The sequence below is a fragment of the Amphibalanus amphitrite genome, unplaced genomic scaffold, assembly GCF_019059575.1.
Source record: "Amphibalanus amphitrite isolate SeventyFive unplaced genomic scaffold, NRLGWU_Aamphi_draft 000057F_arrow, whole genome shotgun sequence".
In the NCBI taxonomy this organism is placed as follows: domain Eukaryota; kingdom Metazoa; phylum Arthropoda; class Thecostraca; order Balanomorpha; family Balanidae; genus Amphibalanus; species Amphibalanus amphitrite.
Genome location: NW_024881553.1, coordinates 1,130,541 through 1,157,997, shown reverse-complemented (window position 1 = coordinate 1,157,997; position 27,457 = coordinate 1,130,541). Strand labels below are relative to the sequence as shown.

General features: G+C 51.4%; 1 protein-coding gene across 4 annotated transcripts in view; it reads right to left on the bottom strand.

Annotated features, from left to right (window-relative positions):
* Positions 1 to 27,457, bottom strand: part of LOC122378314 (four and a half LIM domains protein 2-like) — a 190,101-nt gene that overhangs the window by 24,666 nt on the left and 137,978 nt on the right. For all 4 annotated transcript variants that reach the window (XM_043359253.1, XM_043359252.1, XM_043359254.1 and 1 more), the window contains 2 exons: positions 9,777 to 9,977; positions 2,026 to 2,200 (listed from right to left, as the gene is read on the bottom strand). In XM_043359253.1, the coding sequence (XP_043215188.1) occupies positions 2,026 to 2,200; positions 9,777 to 9,977 (376 nt within the window). The remainder of the gene's footprint in view (positions 1 to 2,025; positions 2,201 to 9,776; positions 9,978 to 27,457) is intronic.

The following is a 27,457-nucleotide window of genomic DNA, read 5'->3' as shown; positions in this document are numbered from 1 at the left end:
GCTTCTATCCTCAGGATACTGAAATCCTTCTCCTCCACGCCGCAACCCCCTCCGGGCTGGACAGGCAACTTTATCTCATGCGGGCTGCTCCCTTGGAGCGGCACCGCTGCTCCCGAGGGAGCGCACCCCGTAGCCGGGTGCAGTGAGTGCCTTGGGGCTGGGTGGCCTGTCCTCTGGACGGGCTCAGCCCCGGCGACTCACTAGGGTGCCTGCCCAGACCAATGTCTCCCCCTAATTCCTATCATCCTTCCGGCTCTGCAATGGTCTTGTGGACCGAAAGGGCCTAACCCAACAAAACAAAAAAAACAAAACAAAAACACTTCGCCTGACAGCCACAAATGCGACCAAAAAACTCTCAGTCATTACCACGCACGTCAAAATGCCGCGGACACCGTTAAAACATTCCCGGGTCATTAATCCGGCCGGCGCTGTCGGACACGACGGGCCCCTGTCCCGTGACGTCACGCAGAGGCCGACCTCTGGCAGACGCTGACGGCGCGGTTTGGCGACCCCGTTTCTCGGGAGGTGACACCTGACTCAGCCACAGAGAGGACAACATGGTCGGTGGCACAAACATAGAGGGTGAGCTGAGGAAAGCTGGCCGCAAGCGATAGACGAGTCCAACGCTGGAGTAAGCAGGTCCTACTCTGGAATAGGTGATTCCAACGCTGGAGTAGCAAGGCAAACAGCAAAAAGAGGATCCGTCGCGAGCAAGGGTCACTGGAGGACTCTTCACTTCGCCGTGTCATCCGGCGGGCAAACACAGGCAAGGCTATTTATACGGTACGAGAGGCGCCAGGTCCGTCTGCCATTCTGACCGACATTGGCTGGATATTTAGTCTGGTCCGATTGGATCTACGATAACGATTGGATGGTTGCCGTTTGAACGACAATTACAGTGCCGACCAAAAACGGCGTTCCCCAAGCGTATGGCCGACTCGTCCTCCACGCAGAACACGCTATCCTAGAGCCGACAAATGGATGATGTGGGATGATTAATGAAGCAGGTAAAACAAAACACTCAAGGCAAGTTCTGTTGGATTATGCGACTTCGGGGAAGTGCGACTGAGATTCCGGGGGTTATGCTGAAGTTCAGGCATGGCTCAGTCTACTGGAACTGCACTGTTCTCGCAGTTTTACACAGGTGACAGTGAACTGTTCTCGCAGTTTTTACACAGGTGTGACAGTGAGAACTGAGATGGACCGGTGCTAATGCCGGGGTCCGTGCGGCCGCGAGGACAGATTTTCGGCACTGTGACACTCTAAGCCACGGTCAGGTCTGCGGTTAGTGATGTCTTCAGTGGGGTCAGGATGGTGGTGTAGGAATGATCAGAAACACTACATAATACATATACCTACTCTACATAAGCAATGCTATTGCTGCAGATTATGAAGAAGGCAATGACACGCAGACAGCGCAAAAACATTGCAATGCCTCTCCAAAGAAATATTCCATTAGCATCCATGGGTCAAACATTCAGTGCCTATATTGTATCTTGGATACTAAGTCTTAAGAAGAGCAACCGGATCAAGAAGCGATGTAACCGTGTCCGCGTTTCATTTGTTACAAAAATCTGTCGCACGGATCCGCTTGCCGGACAATAATCCTTCAACAATACCGAGACATGTATTATCAGGGAATACCAGAACAACAGGAAGTCGGCTGAATACAATATCTGATGAGCTAGCGCAAGGTCATGCCCCTCGAGACAAGTCTGAATCTGGAAACAACTAATTCCGGTAACCTGTGGTAACTGGTAAACATCAGAACCGAAGAGTCAAATATGCCTGAAAAGTGAGAATGTAGATCCTTATGGGCCCTAGCAAATGCATGCGGCTATAAGTGAACAACATTCAGAAACTTGAATCCCCTGTGGAACTTATTCCATTAACCTCGCACTTGCCACACATTATTTAGTAGCCATTTAACCCACGCCCCTTTCCACCCCACCCAAGGATCACTGTACCAGTTCGCTATCAGCCCCCGCCGAAAAACTTTGTCTCCCTGTCCCCTGTGGGACTCACCTGCACGGAAGATCTCGCCGCATCCGTCGCAGCGCGTGGCGAACTGGGCATCGTAGCAGGGGCCGCAGTAGATGTTGTCCGCCTTGGAGCCGAACTGCTTGTCCACCAGCGACATGCGGCACTTGTTGCACAGGAAACACGCCTCATGCCAGTGCTTGTCCTTGTAGCTCAGGTCCTGACGGGTAACAGAATAAGGGCGGTGGTCAGTGATTTAGTGATTTAGGCGCAGAACACGGATTCACGTGCAGACAATCAGAATACAATGGTCATCGTGAAATGTAAACGGCGACTGTGTCATATTTGCACAATTTGAATGAGAATGGTAACGATTAGCATGGATTTAAAAATGCATACAGGAATCCATTCACAGATGTCAAACCAGGATCAATGTTTGACCTAGACATTCACCCCCGTCGCCGGTTTCAACTGAATTGTTGCTCTGCTCTACGTGCTGAATTCACATACAATCATAATGTACTTTGCATTATGCCAGAAGCCCATTTAGGTATATATCCTCACAAGCTATACACAACAAATGCATCTGACCACTAAGAAGTTCCGCGGTTCATCGGACACGCCTGGGAAATCTGCCAATACTTCCGCTCCCAGAAGAGCGGAAGTGATGCCATATTCCACATTCAATACGGCCTCACTCAGTCATATTCAAACTCGGTGAAATCAGAGTAGGAGCCATACCCCCCATATCAGATCCATATCCCCTCAGTCAGAATAACGACAGACTTGGTCGAGTGTCGTGTGTGGGCTGTAACCCACTAGGTCGCAGCCGGCATAAAGTATCGATCACACAGTGTAGAGATGGCAGCAGAGAGACAGACAGACCGACGGACAGACGGACGGACACGCGAGCAGCACCCGGAGGGACGGTGTGACAACCATGACCGTCTGCTGATCTAAGAACGCGCCGTTCTTGCAGTCAATAACCGGGGAGGTATATATTTATACAGATATGTTATCCACGCGTCTACGTAGACAGAGCATTAGGCACCGACGTGGACAGGCTGCCAGTATGTATGAATGGAGGATCCACTTACTGATAATCTTATATTTGATATTGGTTGAGCTATCCACTACCATGTTACCGTTGCTCCATTCATCATATCAAATGGATGTCAATAAGGCTCCGAGGTAATTTCAACTATGATTCACAGTGCATTCAGACGTTCTTTATATCTCGCTCATATTTGTTTGCTGCCTTCTGGCACGCACAAAGAAACGGCATCCTATTTGGTTTAGGAGCCATTTAGTTTTGTATAGCTCACATGAGAATAACGCAAGATCTCAGATTCATGAAACCAATAAAGCATCCTGTCAATGGAATTATTGAGGATCTTGTTAGTTGTTACCATGATCATTGCTCAGCTCACTTCTGATAGTGGTTAAAATAAACCCAGCCGCATGAAGACATAATGCGTTCATTCAGGCGTAATCCTGTATAATGCAATTCTGACAACATCCCTACCTTTGAGGCCAAACTGGCCAAGTTCAAGTACACCCTTCAGTGACTTGTAGAATATAGATAGCTTTGAAGCATACCACCCTCGTTTGAATTTGATCATTACGTCAGCAGGAGTAAGCAATATGCACAAAGTTCCCTCACAGCTCCGCCGTGAAGATGTGTTATTACGGAGCGAGCGAAGCGAGCGTAGTCTTTCCTTAGATTAACAGAAATTTCTGAGTATGAGCGGCCGGCCGGCCGGCCGTGCGGACGCTTTTGCGAGGCTTATATCTCAGCAACCACTTGACCGATTTACACGGGGTAATTTTTGTAGGGTAGCTTCATTCCTTCTACCAAGTATTGGACTATTCCCGATGCATGTGGGTGACCCCTTATGCACGTGCCACGCGCAAAACGAAGAGGTGTCAGTTTTGTAATTGTTGCAATATCTCGGTAACTACTTGGCCGATTGCGCTGAAAGTTGGCATGTAGGTAGGCACCCACTAGGCACTGCATATCCATGTGCCAGAGTTGGGGTGCTGCTGCACGTGCGCACGTGCAGGGGTCGTTTCCAGATCTCGAAAACGGCTGGACCGATGGCGCTCAAATTTGGTACACGGTTAGGGACCAGTTTGTAGGGTGCCGTGCACAAGTCAGTTGGGACCCATTTTGCACGTGCGCACGTGCAGGGTGCCGCTTCCAGATCTCGAGAACGGCTGGGCCGATTGTGCTCAAATTTGGCACATCGCTAGAGACCGGTTAGTAGGGTGCCGTGCACAAGTCAGTTGGAGGTACCCCCTCGAAATTTCGCACGTGCAAGGCTCACCCTCTCGCTCGCTCCGTTAGTCGCCCCAAAAGGCGCTATACTGGTAATTAGATCGCTGCGGCAGATAATTGCACGCTTATTGCCTTACCCGGATTCGTGGCACTATTTCTGGGAACCTGTCTCTGCGTGACAGGTGACAAACCTGTTATTCAGTGGTCTCGACTCCACACTGTAACACGAGCTAGCACTCAATACCTAAAAGCACTGAACGAGCTCGTGGTGAAAATGAATTGGATGAGAGAGCAATCGCTCATTTAGACAGAGTCCAGTATCTGACACGAGCGAAAACAAACTGCAAGTAATTACAGACTTCAAGTCGAACAATAAAAAACGAGTTTTCACAAAATGACCGGAAACCATCCCGTCACACTCGAGTGTTCACCGATCAAGGCGCTCCCACTCCCCCTCCTCCCCACCTCCCCTCTACGTAACACCCAACAGTCGAAACCAATCTGCCCCGTCGCAGCCGGCCGTGTTTTCGGGCAGTGCGTCGGGCTCGCCGCCCGGCCGAGGGGTCCCGGGGGACGGTCCGGAGAGCCGGCTCCGGTAGTGCAGTCGAGTCGGAGAGCGCGCGCCCTGGGGCGGAAATACTCGGTGCAGAGCAGAGGAACGCTAATATTCCCTAAAGCGGGAATAGGTTAAGGCTACTAGCCAGAGGTGGTTGGTTACTTCTGGAGGTGATTTAGAGTCATAATCCGATTAATATCTACATATATAGCTTCCACGCTCAAACTCAGCCAAGCTTACAGTTCCACAGGATATTCAGTCAATCGAGGATCGTTCTTGCTGACCCTGGCATAAGTCTCTTCCCTAAACTCTGACAAGCCGATGGATCTACCAAGCTTCCGCTGAGTCCAACACTGCCTGACCCATATCACTAAAATAGATGGCGGCGTAAACATGCTCACAGGTTTGTCCATAGTACCTCTCTCCCGTCCGTACCATTATGGCCATGCTTGACAAATCAACGTCATCAACGATATATCTCCACAGAAAATTCCCTATTGTCTATCGTAGCGCCTTTCGAGGAGCTGACGCAGTTTCAGCCTCCCAACCACCGCTGTATCCCCTCTCGGCCGTCCAGTCCGGGCCGCCTTCCCATCCGGCGGACGCTGTATTTGTGCCCGCTGAAAGCCGAGCGTCGTCCGGCATTTGTTACGTCTACAGAAAAGATAAACCGTGGCCGGCATCCAAGTCGAACCACCAGGAGTCGCGGATCGAGTGGGAGGGCCCGACGTGGAGGAGTTTTAGGAATAGATCCGAGTTACAGGGACAACTTAAGGGAATAGGTAAGCACATAATGTAATTAGACCTGCCAACGTGACGGTGGCTCTGAATGTCCCCTGAATAAATAAGACAATGTTATGCACGAATGGCATATGACTAAGTAATAACTCCCTGCTCCACTACTGAGAACGAGCTATCCAAGAGTTGAACCTACCCAAGAGTCGAACCCGATTTTAGAGTTCATTCAGCAGACGGTGCTTCTAAATTAAGTGCGTTGCTGCACAGGTATAATGTCAGGCTGGCCACGGTGAACCGTTTTTAAATGATGACATGCGGGACTAAATGAGGGATACTACCAGATTCAACAAACGACGAACTACAAGTGCTCAAAATGTTACCGAGCGGACTGGACGGGTTTGAAACTTAATTAAGTGGAGCGTTTCGTATGTAAATCGTAGCACCATATGTAAATCATTCTTGGAACCATACTCCGCCATACTGGTATGAAATCAGGACATTTTTTTCTTTCCACTAGGTGCACTGGTAAGCGCACTGCTTAGGGCTTAGAAACGGACATTACTGCGTCTGCATGTAACTACAGTACGTATCTTCTGCTGACGGTGACCGGAAAAAAATCAATGGCCGTAGGTATCAGACAAAAAGATGAAGATACTAGTGGTGTCAATTTCAGAAAACGTATGTCCAAAATCCGTCCAATGTCCAATGCTTACGTCGATTGTCCGTCCAAAAATGTCCAAGCCAGCCATTTGTCCAAAGGTGTCCGACACCTACGCAATAGTTTACACTCAACACTGTTATCTAATTTGCTTTTCATGTACCGTTACAAGCTCAAAAGTGTTAATCATATCGAAAGCTGAGCTTTCTAATAGCCAATCAATGTTAAACACGACTACTTTTTAAAAATGTTGAGGTGTAGCAAGCGATTGTCCAAATTTGTCCAAAGCCTGCGGCCATTGTCCAACCGAATTCCGAATTGGACATTGGACAGAATCGGAATTCCGAAGATTCAAGTTCCGATTGACACCACTAGAAGATACCAATAGCGGCAGATCAAACGGTGATCAGCGATCAAAAGAAAATGATATTGTTTGGATTATGCATCACCCTTGAAGTAAGCTCAACGGATTCACGGATAAACAAAACCTAGCTCAATTCACGTGACCAGCTAGGACTTGAGCCGTAGAGAATCGACTTCAAAACAACTTCAGACAACATTCCTGGTTCCAGGGGATTCACAGGGAGTTCTAAGAATGCCTGAGCCGGTACGGTTGTGCAGTTTTTGCGTTAGACCATTCCTCGACCACAGCGGTTTCAGCAGGTAACTGGTAATTGTAAAAAGGTCCGCATTACTGACATGACTGACAGGCTGGCCCGATAAAATGGTGCGTGCAGCAACATTATTTTGTCGTACTGTTTCAGGTTGCCCGTTACCTGTCAAGGGATCATAGCCAATGCGAAGTTACTGCAGGATGAACGAAATAACCGCAAATTCCTAAAGAACATCTATCTAACATTATCAACTAGGTAACAAAGCTCCATTCTAATTTTCGAACATGTAACAGAACATGTAAAAGAAACTAAGAGGATTATTAAGTGTTGATTATTGAAATAGCATTTTCAATCGCCGCTATATTGCTACATTGCTATACATACACCCATACTTTGCCGCCCATGTTGGTATCTTTCACCATGGACAGCGAAATCGATTTATTCAATTAAGCAAGTAGACAATAGCCGTTTTCACGACGGGCTATCCGGCGAGTGCACCTAATTTGACCAAATCTGCACCTTATCTCTTTCACAGCAAATATCTTTATTTTATGGATTTATTTCAGTGTTTTAATCGATGATACTCTCCGATAATATGACAAAGCAGGCATGTAAACAATTACTGTAACCCTAGCTAATAGCTACTAAGAGACACACTGAACCTAATTTGACCAAATATGCACCTAATCTGTACCAGATGTGCACTAAATGTGTACCAGATGGCCGTCGTGAAATCGGCTATTATAAATGCTTTATTAAATAAAGCAAATGTTATTTAAAGAGAAGGGAACTGTATTCAGCTGAGTTATATGCGTGAGCGACGGTGCCTTCTCTGCGCCCTTCTGACCTGTGATGGCAGCCAATTGCCCCCTTTCCCAGCCAGTCTGTGACAGCCCACCGTGACCTGTGACCTGAGTCGCTGTCACGGCTCATCACGATCCACCCGTGACCCGATCCGTGGCTGTGAGCAGCCCGGGACCGGGGATCCGCGGACTTCCTTCCCTCCACTCCCCTCGCCCTCCCCGGCCTGACTCGCCGAGCGGCCGGCCGGCAGGTCGAAAATAGTCGACCTCCGTCGGGTGCCGCACAGCCCTCTCTCTCGGCTGGAACACCGGCACGGCGGAGCCAGGGAGCGAAGGGAGGGGAAGGGCACAAGGCGAGCCCACTGCGGGCGGGCAGCGCAGGACTGGGAAGGTTCAAACTATGCCGTGGATAACGCAAGACATGAGTAATGGCGACAGAAAATGATCGGAATCGGATAGAGAGCAGAAAACAGGCCAGGTGCCAACTACCAATGCTAGTTGAACATGGCAAAGAGGAATGAAAACTTAACAGGACGCTTGACCAAGCCAGGCAAATGCGGATTTTTGAGGCTATAATGGAGGATTAATAAGAATGAGTACCAACTTTTAAGAGCTGATATTCACATTTCTTAAGCAATCAAGCCACTTGACTCCATCCTACGCCGCCCCTTGATGTTACTGACAGTGACGACAGACCATCTGCAATGCTTAGCTCTCCCGATACAGTTAAGAATTTGGCAGCACTAGCATTGACAACCGGCGACTCCCCACTCTCACTCTGGTCCATCCCTACCACTGCCAAGTCTGATCACAGCACCCGCACACGAACAGCCCCGGTTTGCATACAGGTGGCGTTTGCAACACTCACCTCACTCCAATAAGAGATGGACTCTGAATCGTGGCGTAACAGCACAGCCGGTTATGGAACAATACTGAGTCAATGGAGTGGTCATAGAGAGCTACTGGCGCCGGCGCCGCTTTACGATCATCCACAAATAACTCAGCACCCGGCACGTCGGAGCACTCGTCTCTCGGCAGCGTCCGTATATCGGAGCCACGCAGCGAAGTGGAACGCACCGGTCACAGTGTTGATGCTAACAGAACGGCGCGTCTGTCTGTCTGTCAGTCTGCCTGTATGTCAGCCCGTCTGTTTCTGCATGACGGTATCGTCTTTAGAGATCTGACCGGCTCTGTCGCTCGGCTCACATCTCCTCAGACAGCTGGACGAACGCCCTGGTGACGTCATTCCCGGCCGGGGCGGCGGCGGCACAACATCGAGTTGCGTCACCGAGGCAATTCCGGCTGTCAATGCCGCCCACGTACGTCGCAGACCGACGCACCGCGCCACGCCACGCCGCAGTGCGCCACGCAGCCCACAGGTGCGTAGAACGAGGAACGCGTTTTAGCTCGCGCCGGTGACACTGATTGAGCGATAAGTGGTGTCGGGCGCGGGTTTAATGGTTATTACATGCGGTTACTGGCCGCTTCATTCGAAAACAAAGTGTTAATCGAGTGACTTTGTCGTTGGATGTTCATTGTTATTCTTTTTAGAAAGGTGTGATCCTTATGCTGCTTTTACGATTGAGGTATCAACTGGATAATTTGCCAATTGGATTTATTAGAGGCTGATCCATTCCGAAACTTAAACTTTGCCAATTTGGCTTCTCAATTGTCACGTCTGTCAAGAAGGATAGATAACTCTTTACCAGAGTTCTTACATCTAACTCAAGAAGCGGAGCTCCGTCAGAGTCGATACCGATAACTCAGCATACGGAGTCCATATCGCTAGTTACCAGTCCATAACGCTAACTCAAGAATACGTGCTTATCTCGGAGCGGCTAAATCAGGAGCTCACCTAGGAGTTAATTACCGCTAGCCCATGTAACTGAACTCACCTTGGCCTGGAGTCGATACCGCTAGCTCGGCTCAGCTCACCTTGGAGTCGACACCGCTAGCTCAGTTCAGCTCACCTTGGAGTCAATACCGCTAGCTGAGCGGAGCTCACCTTGGAGTCGATACCGCTAGCTCGGCTCAGCTCACCTTGGAGTCGATACCGCCAGCTCAGTTCAGCTCGCCTTGGAGTTAACAGCGCCAGCCAATGCAGCTAAACTCACCTTGGAGTCGATACCGCTAGCTCAGTTCAGCTCACCTTGGAGTCAATACCGATGAGCCGGTTGCACTCGTCGCAGGTGTTGGCGAACACGTTCTCGTAGCATTTGATGCAGTAGGGGTGGTCGTCGCGCAGCACGTACCGCTGGCCGGTGAGCGACTCGTCGCACTGCCAGCAGCTGAAGTGGCCGCTGTGCCAGTCCTTGTTCATCGCCTTGGTGTACTCGCCACTGAAAATCAACTGAAAACACACACAAAGGAGAAGCGTCAGATAAACGGCCATACCCAGTTAGAACAGATAGGAAACGGGTCAGACATCAATGAAAGAGAAGTAAGTTCATCGAAATGAGAAACGAGTGATGGAACTCACAAAGGGGAGTCTACAGTGCGATGCGACACTTCGGGTAGGGACTCGATGGAAGCGACGAGTGCACTGGGAAGTGCACGCGCCTGTTACGCGGATATTCAACTTGGGAAATAAAGCTAAAAGCTGACAGCAATAAATATTTGTTTCTCATGGGTCCCGTAACAAAACTTCACTGGTATGGGCAAAGCAAATCAAGTAATGAAAACGAATGGCCTCTGCTACCGTAGAATACAGGAACAGGTTTTATGTGAATGATTCACCTCCGAACCAAAACTGCCAAGACGTCTCTCATGATAAAATCAGGCAGCTCAGTCAAATTCGTGACGCTGCCACTCTCAACTTCATCATCGACAAAGCGGCAGCACTACGACCCCACTAAGGTCTGCTCGGACAGTTCGACCGCGGCTGAAGCCGTTTGTGCCCTCACCAAGCATAGCCAAATCACGGTCATAAGCGGCTGATGAAACGCGAATGTTCAGGCGATTGATTGGTTGAATGGCGGATGGGTTCCATTCAGCGGGGCAAGGGGCCTGATTAGGGCACGGTCGAAGCAGCGCCGCCTCAGACCACCGGTCGATGTCTCATTGTTTGCTCTCGGGCGGGCAGGCTTTGATGCGTTAAATGCCAGTGTGTTTTGCTAGATCCTGCTGCCAGAATTGGACAGGCTCTCACGCAAACGGCGTCTGGGGAAGCGCTGTTTTCTTAGTGATGTTCTTCTCACTGGTAATCATGCAAGTAGCGGGAACTGGGTACTGGGATTTAACTAGAAAAGGAGAGCCCGCACCTAAGCTGGATTTGCACCTGCTTCTCTGCCCGCTCTAAAGTTTAAAGCTCAAGGCGACGAGACCAGTGCGAGCCGCTTTCAGCCGGTCTCGAAGTACGCCAGCCGACGCGACGGTGGCAAGCTTCAATTAAGATGGAAATAACAGCGCGCCAGATCCGTAACAAATTGAAAGCAAGTCTTTTTAATAACCGCCAAGCGAAAACTTCTCTTCCGCAAACAACATCATCAAAACAATCCCTGAGCTACCTGTTGCATTTATCCGACGAGCTTCACGCAAATTTCGCATCTTTAGAGTTCTGGGAGCCACTTTACACCCCTCGACGGTCCCTGTCCATGCTCACTCCCGCCCACCTGTCCATAGCCCTCGTGACTGTCCGACCTGCTTTGTGCCGATTACGAAACCCCGGCACACCGTTCTCTGCACCACAATGATACGTCACTGAACGGCGAACAATGAACGAGGGTCGTCTGGACCGCTGCCTCTGCCGACATACACAGGCGCAGAAGGAAAGCTCCGGGATCGTACACGGTCGCGCCCATCCACAGCGCACAGGCCCGGGGACAGGTCGGGCCATGCAGCCGGGCAGACGGCAGGCGAAGGCCGCCGAACCAGTCGACGAGGCCAGCACATCGACAGACTCGGCCGGGTCTCTACTCAGGGATTATTACTTCAGGGCTGACGAAGCCAGGTATAAGGCTCAAAGCTACAAAACAAGAGGATTAACGTCTATGGCATAACTATGATCACTTGAACCGAAAAAGTGTAGTTTTGATGTTGAGAAGCTTTTTAGAGAGCATAAGAACCAGTTCTTCCAACTTAAATGTATCTTTCTTGGCTGCTATTCCAGTTCCCTTAGCTATTCTAAGGGAGAAGTTTTGTCATCAGATTACCAATCAGGACTCGGTCCCCGCTCGTTTTAAATGCAAAGTGACCCGCATTCTGAGTCTCGCTGCAGCCGCGCTGTGCAGACCCTGCATTCTGACCTCAGCGCGTGGACACGGGGCCAGCAATGGCAGCTCTGTGACTCAGCCGTCATCGATACCGTCGGCTCAGTCGGCCAGCACAATGTCCGGTCACTCATTTCAGCCTCAGCCGACCAGCCGCCGCGCGCGCGGCCATACACCTGGCGCGTTAGGTGTATGGCCGCGCGCAGTGGCTGGGCGCTGTCCAGCGCTGGCCATACACCTAACGTAGGTCGTAGGCGCCAGTCATCTATCCGTCTCGTTTCTCCGTATCCCGATCAGTCTCATATTCCGTCCACTAGCAGCACGAATCAGTCAGCATCCGTCACTCATTCTCGGAACCCGCGACTCAGGATCACTCTCATTACAGTATCGCAGTCAGTAACCAGCTGCGGGTCTATATTTATCAATCTGTGGCCTTTTTCGGTCCACCACCGTCTTCGGCTTACATCGCCGGTACGCACAGTCGCCTATTCACGACGCTAGCAGCTCAAAAATCCAATCAGACGACAGGAACTGACATGGGTTCAGACCGACGACGGGTATTGAAATCCTCTGACATCCCTGACATCTGCGACTTTGTGGAAAGTCGTATTGGTTTCAATGACTAGTTTGAACCTAGTCTATTGCGATTATTCTGCCACGACTGGTCTACTGTAGCCGGACTACTATCGTTTCTCGGACAAGAACTGAGGTCATCACCTTTCCGCGCTTAAGATTGTAGAAACCTCTCGTCTGAGCCAGGCAGCTGGTCAAATCAGAGCCAAACAGCTAGCAAAGTCAGAGCCAGGCAGAGAAAGGCAGCTGGCAATATTGAGACAGGTGGAGCCAGACAGTTGGTCACACCGCAGCCGAAAACTGGACAAACGTGATATTTCGGTCCGGCTAAATAAGCCATGTCTCACTTCAGAGGGCCCTTCAATCTCCATGCGATACCGTGATAATTGAACTGTCATCTCAGAAAGTGCAGCATACCTTCGAGCGTTCAAGTCGGCTGCGAATCTATTCAAGCGACAAGACACTTTCTGTGTCCAACCAAAGATGTCAAATGTCAATCGGATACCAACTTTTTGGTATACCGATACTAAGCCGATACCAACTTGGTATTTGGTATTTCAATCTTAATGTGTTTGGTAGCTTGTTGGTATCATTAACCCTCACTTATGTATAAGAGGCTAAGAAATTGGTAAAATGTTGGTATTTTCCTCATGTTCCCAAGTTGGTTTGGTTTCGGTATATCCCAACGGTTTTTGTTGGTATTTGGTTTGGTATCGGTATTCCAATTTTCCGTAATTGACGTTACTACTCCCAACGTCTGGGGATAAATAAGATATTCACCGTAGCAAGCTTGCTAAGCAAAATATATGCAAAATTGCATGGATGGAAGAGTATTTGTGGCATTGTATTGCATCAAAATGAATGAAAAAGCCTACATACCGGTAAGTAGGGATTTTACTCAAAACAAACTTTGAAAAACAGAAATTATTTTTGCATCACCTAATACAATTCCCTATTCTTCACTTTGTTCAATTTCATTAAGGACGGGGAACACATTTATCCAGCATCAACACGGGAGGTGGTACAAGTTCATTATCAGGATCCACGGTTTTCATGCCCATCGAGATAAATGACTAGCCATAATGAGGGTAGCCACGGGAAACCTATCACACTTCGATTGCCTGTCAAATGGAATCGCTCCATTACAGCGAACCATAACAGCCCAAGGCTAGGTCTTTATTATTTTACTTTGACGCTGTCTCTAAGTTGTTCGTTGAAGCTCCCAAGATCAATGTCCATGGTCTTGGCTTAGTCAAAATTGCCCACTCCAGAATCCAAAATAGAGATTCAATTCTCGCCATGAGAGGAGTAACCACAGCACGTGGACAATACGAGTGACCGTGAATTAACTCCAGCATGTCAAAGCTAATTATTTCAGCGGACCTGGCTAAAGGAACAAAATACTGCCTCTCCAGCCTGTGTCGATACATGTGGATGGTCTCACGACACATGTCTGGTACAGGGAGTGCCCCGACACGAGCGGCGACCCGCGCCGAGCCCTACCCCCCTCCCACCTCGTCTGGCCCCGTGGTGTGCATGCAATGCCCAAACAAGTAGCGTCAGGACGCTGGAAACCCTGACTGACGGAGGTGGTGGAACGCTGTGGTATAGGGGTGCGGTACGGGGGAAGGAGGCACCAAGAGGTGACTAAGGAGACAATAGAGTGAAGGGACAGAGGAGAGGAGAGACACCAGGAAAGACCAGGTGAGAGTGCAGGGACGAATAGAGAATGAGGGTGGGAGAGAGAGAGAGAGAGAGAGAGAGAGAGAGAGAGAGAGAGAGAGAGAGAGAGAGAGAGAGAGAGAGAGAAGAGAGAGAGAGAGAGAGAGAGAGAGAGAGAGAGAGGTGATTGCATGAAAGATGGAGCAAAACAAACGTATCCCTGCGTGACGCATGGGAAAGCACAAAAACAGGATCAAAACTGGAGGCAAAAGTAGGAGACGAAAAAACTGACAAAGCGATAAACAAGTCGTGCGTGTCGTTTTGATGATGAATTCTGAGACTAAATGCACTCTGCATTTGAAAGTTTGTTTTGCATGCCTTCTGAATGAACACAGCGGCGAAATTCGATATTGAGTAGCTGGCATTTAGCCCGAGTTTTCTGTGTGTTGGCCGCGGCGCCAGCGCGGTGTGTTTGCTGCACTCGAGTCGGTTCGGCCGGTGGACGCAGATGGGAGGCAGTTGGCACCAGCAGGCGCGCGCACGAGCGGCCAAACCCCGACCGACCGACAGCAAGGGTCGAGACGAACGGCGCCGTTGCGAAACAGATTAGCATGACGGTGGGAGACGGTCGGAGGCTGACAGAAGAACTGAGAGATGCCGTGACCACCAGCCGGATGGTATAGTGAACTTCAGAAGGGTCAGAGAGACCGTATAATATAGTGAACTTCAGAAGGGTCAGAGAGACCGTATAATATAGATAAACGTACGGCCTGATATTGCAGATGCCCTGTCTACTGCATCCTTGCCCGTGAGGCAACTTAGAGTTACAATACAGAACCAGTAAGCTTATGTGCAAACCCCTACTTTCAGGAAGAGCGACATAATGTTGTATGCAAACAAAATAAGACGCTGGGTTTTACCCGTGTTCACCAAATGCTCAGTGCACATAAGCTTCATTAAAAGAACATAAAACATTAGGCATTATAAGCAATGTGCATATTATATCTTTTTGAGAATCGTACTGCACGTCTTGCACGATGCACAATGCATGCGACGTTTTCATGTCACGTTTATATATCATGTGCATCCTGCAGGTTATATGGGAACACTACACAACTGCAAGATAGCATCACATTGCATTGCATAATCCTTTACGAGAAGAGACTCGGACAGATGACAGCTCGTTATCGAGCTATAGTGCCTTTCACATGCACATGAAGCTGATAACAACGAGTTCCAAAGAAAAACAATACAAATATGGTCGATTAGATACTCTGCTTCTAAAAGGCTAGTTCTCACCATTTAAAAAATCAGCGGCAGCTTTAAGCCTAGCTGGATTTATCTTTTCGTCGGTATCGGTAGTGTACCAGTGTTTTATTCTCGGTCTTTGGCAGCTAGTCGGCATATAAACAAATATCCTCCGATCCAGCGCAGGGCGGTGTGTGAGCCGCTGTAAATCACTCGTCCCGTCCCGCGGCCCCGGACACCAGTCGAGGTATGCACCGTGTGCACAGGCTCTGTGACGTCACAGCATTTCATCAGCCCCGTGAGCGGCGGGACACGGCCTGTCCATGGGCAGACCGCCACTATGTCGCGATCAGGACACCTCTCCCGGGCGCAGAGCGGCCACCCTGCTCCCCCTAGCTCTGTCAGCGAGGAGAGTTTAATTAGGCCCGTCCCAGACGAGATAGCCATGTTGAGGCAGTGACTAAAAGGTTAAAGTTGAACTTAATTAATCAATAGGACGAAGCTGGAAAAGTTAAGCCATCGTCACTGGGTTCATAAAATTTCAGGTCCGCCTCCTGAGCGGTTCCCTGTAGAGGCAGTCGCCGGTCGCCGAGCCGAAATAGCAGCTACTCGGGGAGCGTGAAGTTGCCCTGTCACGCCTGGCAAGATCTGAGGGACCGAAATATCTCACCCGGCCACGAGCTGCCCATATCACACGGGATCACCACAGGTGTAGGTTTCTCATCCATGCTGAATAATGGAAGAAATGCCGCCACGCAGCACGTTCGTGTGCTCTCCTCGGAACACAAGAACTTTAAGTTCATCTTTACTATTCAAGTATAAGAAAAGCGAACATTATTTCTCGGTACTGTTATGCATTTCCGTCTCGTTGCAGTTTTCCTTTATACGTGCAAGTGTTCGAGAATGAAACGTAATGCGCAGGAATTTGAACTTTGAAACCTTACAGCGAAAGGAGGCGTGTTGAAGTTGAGTTTGGTACGGCCGGACAGAACTGCTCATTCCACAGCTATCGGCAGCTCGTGGTGTGCAGAGGGGACTGGGACGTGCAGCCGCCGTCTCGCGCCCGGGCGGGTTTGTTTACGGTCGGCCGTGGCGGCGGGACAGATCGGTCGCGTACCGGGCCGCCTGACCGGCCCGGTAGCGTACCGAGCTCCAGACCCGCCCCTCAGGTCGGCCGAAGAAATGGAGCAATAAGGAGCATGGGCCATTGGGCCGCGGTTCACCCCTCAGGTTCGTTATGGGAAATGGTCCCGTCCCTCAGGTCTGTTTGGGGAATCGGTCACAGACCACTCCAAGAGTAATGGGTGAATGGTTCACCCGCCTCAGGTGAGTGGATCACAGTCAGGTCTGTTGTGAGACCACAGTCCATCCCTCAGGTCTGTTGTGAGAATGAACCACAGTCCGCCCCTCAGGTTCTGAGGAAATGGGTCATAGTCCATACCTCAGGTCCGCGAAATGGGCGGGGGCAGGGCGAGCTCTAGCACGTCGTAAGTACATACACCTCACGCCTCAAAAGGCAGGGCACGAGCACTTTGGACCCGGACGAGCCGGCGTGCACGTGGCATGATTCGTTCACTTGGTTGGTTGAAATGCATTGCATGATTTGCTCATGCCGGTGCGATAAATTCGGACAGATGCACGGCTCAACGCTCCTGACCGTGAATGGATAACGACTATCAAATGTCAACAGTCAACACATGAGGAAGGCGCTACCGATGTCCTCAGACGGGGACATTGAGTGCACTAGGTGGAACGGAGGACGCGACTGGAGGACACAGGCGGGGCTCGCCCGGCCGGCCGCCGTCCACTCACCAGAGGGAAGGTCAGTAAGAGCGCCCCGGCCCCGGCCACGCCGTCCGTCTAACACCTGCGGCGTATCGGCCGGCCCGCGACACGGCAATGACACCGACACCGTGTCACTGACACTCACGGACGGGGCGTGGCCGCACCGCCGCCGAGGCGGCTGCCGGGGCGCTCTTACTTTGACGTGATGGTCTTGGTGGTGGTGTCGTTGCCCACTGAGCTGTCCACGTCTCCGGAGTTGGTCGTCGTTTCGGTAATGGTCGTTTCCACAACGCCGTCATCGCCACGCTTGCGAGACTTCTTAGTCTTCTTGGTTTTCTTCTCGGTGACCACCTGGGTCTGGATCTCGCCCTCCCAGTCTTCCATGGTGGCCATGCCGGCGGGTGCGGTGTGGAGCGGACGGACGGACGGTCGGCTCTGCGGAGTGGACCGGCGGACTAGCGGCAGTGCCGACGCCGCCGAGCGGCCCGTCGCCGCGGACGAGCACAGCGCCGCCCACCGGCCGGCCGGCGCAAAAACGTAACGCGCCGCGCCGCCGCCGCACCGTGCCGAGCGCGCTCACCGGCCGCGTTATTGCCGCACGGTCCCACCGCCTTGCAAGCGTCACGTATTGGTGCTGGAACTGGCTGCTTCTCGGCGGCCAGGTTAAAAATACCGTCATACTCGGGCTGGCCGTCGACCGGGGGGCTGGCGTCGGTAATCGGTGCCACGGCCATCTCTTCCACCACCGTCAACAACAACACACAGTCTGTGACCGCGGCATCCCTTCGCGAAGGCACCCTCCGTCCCTGGGCGGGCTGGGGCAGATCTGTTCCCTGCCTGCCGGTCAGCAGCCCACCGGCACCCCATCAGCAGCCCACCGGCACCCCATCAGGAAGCCGCTGATGGCAGTAAATGTCCTCGTAGCCGGCAGTAGAGGTCTGCACCGGCCGGCTGCAGCCGCGGCTGGCTGCAGCCCCACGGCTGTGGGCCGGGGCGGCTGCAAATATCTCCAAGAACACGGCTACGGCTGTGGCCACGGCTGTGAGATTTCAAGCTCAATCTTAAGTACTCAAATATAAAATTTTAAATCCTTAATCTTACATTCTGATAAGCAGCCTAGCCTGTAAAAATCATGCAAAGGATGCCCAGCAATATTGAAAGTGGTGAAGCCTTTGAAAACCTGTAATGGTTTTACCATTTGCTGTAGAAGAGTTTGCACTCTGGTACAGAATACTAATTATAGGCACCAATTGTTCCTTCATCATCAATAGCTTGACAGTTTCAGAAAATGCAACATGTTGCTGTCACATCCCCCTCAAATCAATCTCAATCTTACCTGGTCATTAGGAGAGCACCTTACAGCTATTGAAGATGAGCGTTCAATAATTCTTTCAGGTAATAGAAAAAGAAATCACGCCTAGGTAAAGGCAGGTAAAGGCTTCATAAAATATTATCTAAAATAACTCTTAGATGTACTTCTGGATTTTCGGCAAGTCCAATTACATAATATAAAACTGGCGCTTTATGTTCTAACTGGCGTGTGAGTGACCGCTAACAGAAAATGCTGATCAACGAAGCCAATGGAATTAGATTATAAGTGAGTATGAACCTTATTTACGGTTAATTCACATGATGGTGGAAACCCTGAACACGTAATTCACATGACGGTGAAAACCCTGAACACAATATTTCTTACGCGAGCTGTTGATTTTACTAATATAATGACGTCTTCCTCTAAAAATGTAAAAATTTGATAATTGATATTTGTTTGAGAGCAAATTTTTAACTGTATAGCATTATTATTGATTAATTATGATTTCTATGGCTGTTTATGGTGACACAAAACAATTTATTGCCACTTCTTTGCTTTTTACGTCATTTGACTCAAGTAAAATTTTTGATTGAAAGAGCAATCGCACGTCCTTGGGGATTTGAGCGAAGATCATTATTTGGAAAAATCAAAATAGATGAATGTTTTTCTTTCTTGGATGCTCACTAGTGTTTTGATGCCTTGCATATCAAATTAGTTGGAGACTTGCTCAGAAGGTTGCTTCAAGCCTGGCATATCACACCCCAGAAAATATGCAGGGTAAGAAAGAAGCAAGAGTTTTGACTAGACAATCACTGTTTGTCCATCAACTTCAGTTTCATTTTCCATACCTAACATTGATAATGAAAAGCATCAGGGTCTGTTGTTCTGTCCCACAACCATGCTTCAGGATTTGGCATTAGATGTCTATTCTACACTGCTAGTGCTTCTATTCTGGTTCGTTGTTTATGTTTTCTGTTGATGTAGGTACCTACCTTACCTAACCTACCCATCTTTCTTAACCCCTTGCAAGGGCTTGTGTAGGCATGCGATGCGCATCAGGCTTCAGGCCTTCGGCCTAAAGCCAGATACACAACCACTTAGCCTATGATGCTTCATGAGCTTGAGAATCTATAGCCCATTGCAATGTGCTTTTGGCTATATGTTTCAACTAAAAACAACTTATTATATACTATTTGGTTGCATTTCATCACGGCCGGCTGACGGCTGGCTGCCCACAGTTTGCCACGGCTGTGGGCGGCTGTGGCTGTGGAGCCACGGCTGCGGGGCGGCTAGGCTGTGGAAAATTGCAGCCGTGCAGAACTCTAGCCGGCAGTTCGGCGGAACCTTATTAAAATACCGGGCGCGATGGCCCTCGGATGGTGAGCGAGCACCTCAGGAGTAGCCCAGAGGTAGCAGCTGGGCTGCCTGCATGGGTGCTGATGGACTCACTCGAGCATGACCACTAGCGTGCCCTTGTGTATGTAGTACTGCATCTATTCCACATCGGCAGGGAGGAGGGCGGAGGGGCGGAGGGCGATAGGCGGCGGGCGGTGAGCACGGGACGGCAGCCGGTCGGTAGCCAAGGTCGTCACGGTCATGAGAGCGCCGTCGGACCTGTCCATCAGGCGCTGCACACGAACACGGGAGCGGCCAAACGAGCGTGATATTATGGGGTGATTAGGATGGCACGAAACGGACGGTGCTGTCGGGAACCGGCCCCAACATTCTGCCAGCAGTGCGTCATTTGGTCCCCGAGCTGGGTACAACACAGTGCAGATACCACCCTACACAGACAGTTCAGACAGCGACTGGTCACCACTCATCAGCCGCCGGTAAGCAGCGACCTGCCATGTCCGTCCGTCCGGCAGCAGGGATCGGCGGACGGCGGCCGCCGGTAGCGTGCCTCTTGGCATGCGGCCGGCCGGTCGGCTCTGCCGCCGTGAGCAGCGCTCGTCGCCGTCACCGCCTTATAAGGCTAACCGGCAGCGGAGGCTGGCGCACGGCTTTCGTCAATACGCCACTGGCGGAGAGGGGCCGCCACGCAGCCGAGAGGGGCGGGGGGGGGGGCGGGGGTGACCCGAGGTCGTCAGGTCAGCGGGACAGGGCCGGCAGCCGGCCGGTGCCGCGCCGGGGGCACGGCGACGAGCCTGAGTGTGGTTATTTATCGCGTGATATACACAGCTCCCGGCCTGGGGGAGGGCTCGGACGGGACGGAGGGATGACCGCAGCCGGCGCCGCTGCTGGGGGCGCGGTGACGTCTGCAGCGACCGACTGACGTCCGGCGTCAGCTGACGCTGATTCACAAACAGGTTCCCGGGCGGCGCTCAGCTGACGCCGGCCTCGGGCACACCTGCGTGGCGGAGCGCACCGGGACGCCCCTCCACTCCGCGGGGCGGGGCGGCACTGTCATTGTAACAAACCACAGCTGGGCAGCCACGGAATCTTGGGTCAGGGGTAAATTCCAGTCAACTGTCTAGGATTCACCGACGTATCTTGGCTCTGCTCTTCATTTTCCTCCTAAATACATGGCCTTTCGAATCGTAACAGATGGCCAGGCTTGACCGGACTGACGCAACGGACCGTGTGCTTTTTCTCCAAACAATTGTGAATCACCCTACCTGAGAATAGCTCGGAATTCGCCCCTAGTTTATCCTAGCCTCACGTTCTGCATTGCACGGTCGAAGCCGCGCTAGCAGACAGCATTCACACTTGGCAGTCGCACCTCTGGGGTTGTAGTCCAAAACGCCGGCGATAGCATCAAGTAACTCAACTCTGTAACCACAGGCGTCGGAAAACACTGGTAATCGTCTGTTCAAAACACCTGCGGCATTCCCAGTCGGGCGACGGGCGACACGATCCGACAATTGCCGGCTCACTGAGCCATCACAGGAGTGTGAGCTCGACAGCGGCACAAGGCCGAGGTCCCGCTCAATGCCAGGCAGACGCTCGGATCGGCCCGGAGCTTTACCAAACACCCAACCTGTCATCGGTGAATGACAGCAGGCATTTTTGAGTGAGGTGCAGTCCCAGTGACAGCCCGAAAAAGAACGGGTTGATTTCCCTGAAAACACTGACAGGTGCCGAGAACTCCAGCTTCAGATCAATTCAATACACATGCAAACCTAGCTGATATTGCACTCAGGGCACTATTTCGTAAAATGAAAAAAATCGACACTCCATGCGCAAGTCAATTAAGCTAAAATTTGCGCAAAGTTCATGACAGCATCGGCACATACTCAATTAAATGTACTTGGCCAAACTGATTACAGATGCAAGCGGTGGGCAAGAAGGGCACAATTAACCAGAACCGTCGAGCCGTGACCTCCCACCCGACTCCTGCCTCCCTCCCCTCCCCGATTTCACCACCCCCTCCCTTCTGCCGTGACGTCCGTTTCTAATTTACCGTCACCTGCCCCCTAATGACTGCGCCTCCGTCGTAAGTCAGGATAACCCGCCGGGGCGCTTGTCCGGCGCCACGGGTCACGGTGACGGCGACAGTGAAGGCGACGGTGGCGGTACTGATAAAGGCAGTGACTGTAACAGTGGCAGAGGCTGGGACGGTGACTGCTGGTCGCCTGCTCCGAACAGCAGCCAGTGACATGAAAAAGCGAGTTGAATGAGGAAGAAGTCATGACTGTTATTTAGAATCGACCCGCCCAGGTCACTGGCGACGGAATGGGAGTTTGTACAGGCCAGGTCGAGGTAACGAGGCAAGGTCATCATCACCATTGCTTTCCAAAGGCAGTGGAAGAGAAAGTTAAACACGGAACAAAAGTCTCGTAATGAGGCTTGTTAACTAATGCTCATAAAAACAACAACCCAATCATAATCTACCACATTTAACTGTAGTCATTCAGCGATTTTTACACAACGACGCTTTCTCATTCTCACTGACTACATCGTAGTGTAAGTAAACTGAAAAAAACAAGGCAGATTAGGAAAATGTGTCAAAATTAAAAGAAATGTGTAAGGACACATTCATCCGTGCCTCCGCGGAATGACATTTCCATCTGTTCATCATGTAGGTGCAGACACATCATTAATTGCACCTTGCTCAAAGAGTTAAAACTACAAAAGGGTTTATGTGAAAAGTCTGGAACACTTACAAAAAGTGTATTATTAGTTGTGGGCGTTTTTCATGCATGTAACTGACTGCAATGCTGGATACTAAGAAAGTGCTGCGCCCAGTGGGCCAGCCACTTCTCAGATCAGAGATTCTTTATCTAGGGAAGCGCCGTAAAACAAAACCTCGCCGTCCTTCCCATCTGCCACGGACGACCGGCGGGACCAAGGGACCTCTCAATCAACTGTGGCCAGTCCTCTCCTTATTAGGCAGCTCTCTGCACTCCATTGTTATTCCATCCTGTCCCTGACAATCCACCAGCCATCCAATAGCCATTCCTCCTGACCGAACAGTGGACTTGCGGTCCCGCTAAGCCAATGACGCCGCACCAAAAAACGCCCCTTTGAGTCGCTCCGCTGCCGTGGTGCAGGGACGAGCCGCCGATCTCCGAGCTGACCGGAATACACAGTCGTCCGCGGCCGCGGCGGCACCGGCGGCCGGTAAAAGTCGCCACCGCCGCCGACCACCCGACGGCCTTGGCTTGAGACGTCTCCCCCGGTGACGTCATTGGTACCGATTCCCCGTACCGGCGGGGAGGGGTGGGGGAGGGAGGGAGAACAGTCAGCAGGTGCGCTCTGTGCACGAGGTAAGCCGGCGCTTTGAGTCGACCTGTGGCCGGCACAGGCCACAGCTGGACGGCAGGGGCGGCGTGCGGACAGCCAGCACAGAACTGAGGCGGTAGACTGGACGATCATGGCATGGAACACCCTGGAAAGAGCCGAACCTCACTCGTGCATCATCCTATGACGTCACGAACCTACCAAGTGACGTCATAGACTCAGCTTCAGCACCCCTCAGTCAGACGGAACGTCCCGCGGTGATATCATATAAGGAATAAAACATGGACCGTCTCGAACATGATATAAGTAGACCCAGCGAGACAATACATAAACATCACATAGAAATAACGAGGAGAAAATGTCAGTTGAATGGCCGCCGAGCGCGTACGATAATAAACACGGGGTCATTATATCTGAGTCAGGCCTGGGGCCTGGGGAGGGTGTTGGCGGCTTCCGCTGGTTCTACGAACGTTGGATGTGAGGGCCGACGGAGCCGTGTGCGCACTGTGCAGTGAACAGGGGTGCTCTCTGAGCTGCCAGCCCGACGCGGTGGCAGTGATTCAGAGCCCGCGCACACGTCAACGGAAGACCGCAGACGTGAATACACAAACAGCGTCTCCCGATTCGGCTACATACAATTATAGCGTGTGCAGCTCGATACCCAGACATCACTGGCAGGAGAACATCACAGGCGCAACTGATGGCCCATAAATCCCACTGCACATCAGCTAATCGACATAATTCGTCTGCCGACTACCTCCGCTAATTTTCGGCACGAGACTGGCCGCCTAATCGGAGTCGTGACGGGCACGATTGGCGGTTCGCTCGTGTCACGACCTTCGCTCAGAGGCGCAGCACTCCGCAAAGATAAAGTCGTGACCCGCCGCCATGCAGTACGCCATTAGTTTCCATTAACGAGGCGTTAGGGGGCCATTAGGGAGCCGCTAATGGCGTGCGGACCTGCCTCACAGCGGGGAACAGTGAAGAGCGCTTCGCCAAACTGCTAGCCACCGGGATTTTCCCGGTAGGGGAGTGGGCGTGGGGCTGGGCAGTGCCATCGCGCAGTGTACGTAATTGGTATACATACAGGGTGTCCCAGAAGTCTTGAAGCTTTTTTATTTTTGTCGTGTGACCTTGCTATGCCACTGATTAAGGCAAATGACACCTCAAACGAAAGAAAATGAACTGAAGTTTTGTATTTTCATGCGTAGAGCACCACTTAAGGTCAGGTGGCCCCCGTTGTGAGTCGCACAAGATTGAGCACGAGAGATCACGTTCTTCGCTGCCGCCAAGATCTCCCGGTTTGCGAAACACCGGTGTCGCCATGCCCGTTTCTGGTCAGCTCCAGAGCCTTATTTCATGAAGCAAGCCAGGAAACAGAGTATTGGATCTCCGAGAAAACATTAGCAACATAATGATTTACTGATCAAGAAGGCTCCTGACATGTTTGCACGCATCCATTACGAAAATAAGGCTCAGCTGCTTGAGCGCGCTAAGCAACAGCCCGTTGTAATCCTTTGATTCGTCGCATTATTATGGTGCTAAAACAAATAGCAACCCGTCGCAAATATATGTCGCTAATATTATGTCGCTCGCTTCAGGGAATAAGACTGAAACTGACAAGAAACGGGCATGGCGACACCGGTGTTTCGCAAACCGGGAGATCTTGGCGGCAGCGAAGAACGTGATCTCTCGTGCTCGTTCTTGTGCGACTCACAACGCGGGCCACCTGATTAAAGTGGTGCTCTACGCATGAAAATACAAAATTTCAGTTCATTCTCTTTCGTTTGAGGCATGATTCGCCTTAATCGGTGGCATAGCAAGGTCACACGACAAAAATAAAAAAGCTTCAAGACTTCTGGGACACCCTGTACAAAGAAATTATATCCACTGGCAGAGTAGAGATGAATAATGAGTAGGTAACAGACGGCCACAGCACAAACCCGAAGCAACTGGAACAGCGGGCACCGACACGGTTCGAAAGCGGCGGAGTACCACCGCAGGCCCGGCGCCCCAGCCTGAGGATAATTGTGACGTCATTGTGACGTAAGCAGGACATATCATCGCCTGTTAGTAAAGCAGTCGGTTGCCGTCAAAAGGGTATTTAATTATCTGGGAGGGTACTTCTGTACGAGACGTTGCAACTGAAAGACAGACATCCAATAAAAAGTGTTGAAAAAGAACTGTAAATCCGGTTTGACTCCAATCACTATTGGCCATTCATTGCCAAAGGGTACACTAGTCATCGATGACTGAGTTACACCGATAAGCTTGGGACCAAAGACCTCTCCAGTGGAATTGTTCATCGCTACGACCCCCTTAAGCATCGCTAGACCAAAAAGCACCGAACGGTCAGCGATCACCATGTATTTTAGTCCATAGAGAGCAGCCTCAGAAGCTACACCGCCTCGATTTAGTGGACTGGTCGATCTACACCTAACATAGATTTATAAATAGACGATGCTGTTCGTTCATCTTAGGAATGCACAATTAGAGGAGCACCCCGTAGCACTTGTTGCCACGTGCTTACAACAAACGGTTTGAAACTGAGATGCATCAAGGTAAGGACTTGGTATCTGCTATACATATATCGGTATCTCTGAAGCTACTCGTAACACCATGGTAAAATGAAGTGACCTCGTATTATGCGCGATCTAAAGCGATTACGTACTGACGTGTTCATGATCAGCATGGCTAAATTTAAGCGGCATAAACTTGAAGTCAGCATAGCAGACCACAAGCTGCCGTATTCCAATCCTAGTTACATATATCATCCCTAGATGTCGCCACGAGTGAGCGCCTGAAGGTAGACTGTACCGCACGGCTTTAGGCAAAACAGTGATCACTTCTCTCGCTATAGTATTGGTATGCTTCTATTCAGCAGCACTAAATGCGGACCAAACATAAATAACATCGCTCGGGTCACAGCTCAGCCCCCAACACCTAGGGCTGAGAGCGCGGCGGAAATGTCTCCGTCTGGACGGTCGGTGGCACGAACGGTGTCGTTGCAGCCACCGATTAACGGCAGCGAAACATGCAACTCGGCGCCCGCCCGAAATAACCGCCGGATCCGTCCTGGTTCGCGACACCAATGCAGCGGCGTCTGGCGCCGCCGGAAGGATTCAGGGGCGTCCGTCACCAGACCTCGCAGGGAGGGGGGCGGCGGCGAGACGCAGAGGTGCTGCCCCCCGGCGGACACCTGTGGAACTAGGCTCTGGCAGCGGCAGCGCGGCCCGCCCCCGTGCGGGGCCAGGGCGGGGGCGGGGGCGGGACGGCGCCGAAGCCCCACTGACAAGTCGCTGGCCACGCCAAAGTATACAGGCGCGGCCCAGAAAGCGGCGCCACCGGGCCGGGCCGGCTGTGATCTCACCATCGGCGCCCTTCCAGCCACTCGGGCCGGCAGAGGTGGCGCCAGCCCCGACACAGGGCGGCAGAGAGCCGGCGACACATCCAAACCAACACAGTGCCAGCCCACTGACGCGTGGCAGCTCGGCACTAATGACAACACGGCCGTCCCGTGGCAAATGCGCGGTGTCAGAAGTATGGCGCCCTGTCATGACACTATCCGTTTATACTGACTGGTCCATTAACATTTTTACGGCTAACTAATGGAGTGCCCATTGACGTTAAAATCCACCATGAGCCGGCCAGATTAAAATAGCGTCTTCGCTTTAAAGACTGGCTATTTAGTAAACTACTTGGCACGCATCTTCACCTACATAAACAGGGCTGATTCAACCTGCTGGTCATGATAAATTGTTGCATCAAAAGTTTAATGTGAATGACCCTCAGCATTTGTTATCCAGCATCTGTCTATCCTTTACACAACCTTATTTCTTCCACAAACACATCAACTATCTCATGTAACGTCTTGAAATGTAGCTAAATGCCACGAATATTTCATAGTTGATCCGCGTTTTTTTAATTGGCAAAACTTTTTAAGGAATGCCCTCCCGCAGCGTTCAATGCCGCTCTCTGGATTCGCCAGGGGCCCCTGACGTCAGAACCGTGGTCTTCATCCAGCCAGCCGGTCCTGCCAGTCATCATATTGGCACCTCCGCCCACTACGACCGCGTTCTATTTGTACCGTGTGCAGCGACCGGCCGCGCCCATTCCGCCCGACACCTTGGCACACTACCACGCTCACGTAGTAAAGTTGTACCGTGTGCAGCGGTCACGTGACAATGTTTGGGTCGTTAGTTTGGCCGACTGCCGCATGGCGGCGCCGCGCCAGCTGTCTGAGACGATGCCAGCGCCACCGCGCGGCAGCAAGCTGAACCACTGACCCACACACCGTCACATGGCCGCTGCACACGGTACAGATTTAGCGCCTCGGCCGCGGCGCATGGCAGCTGGCAG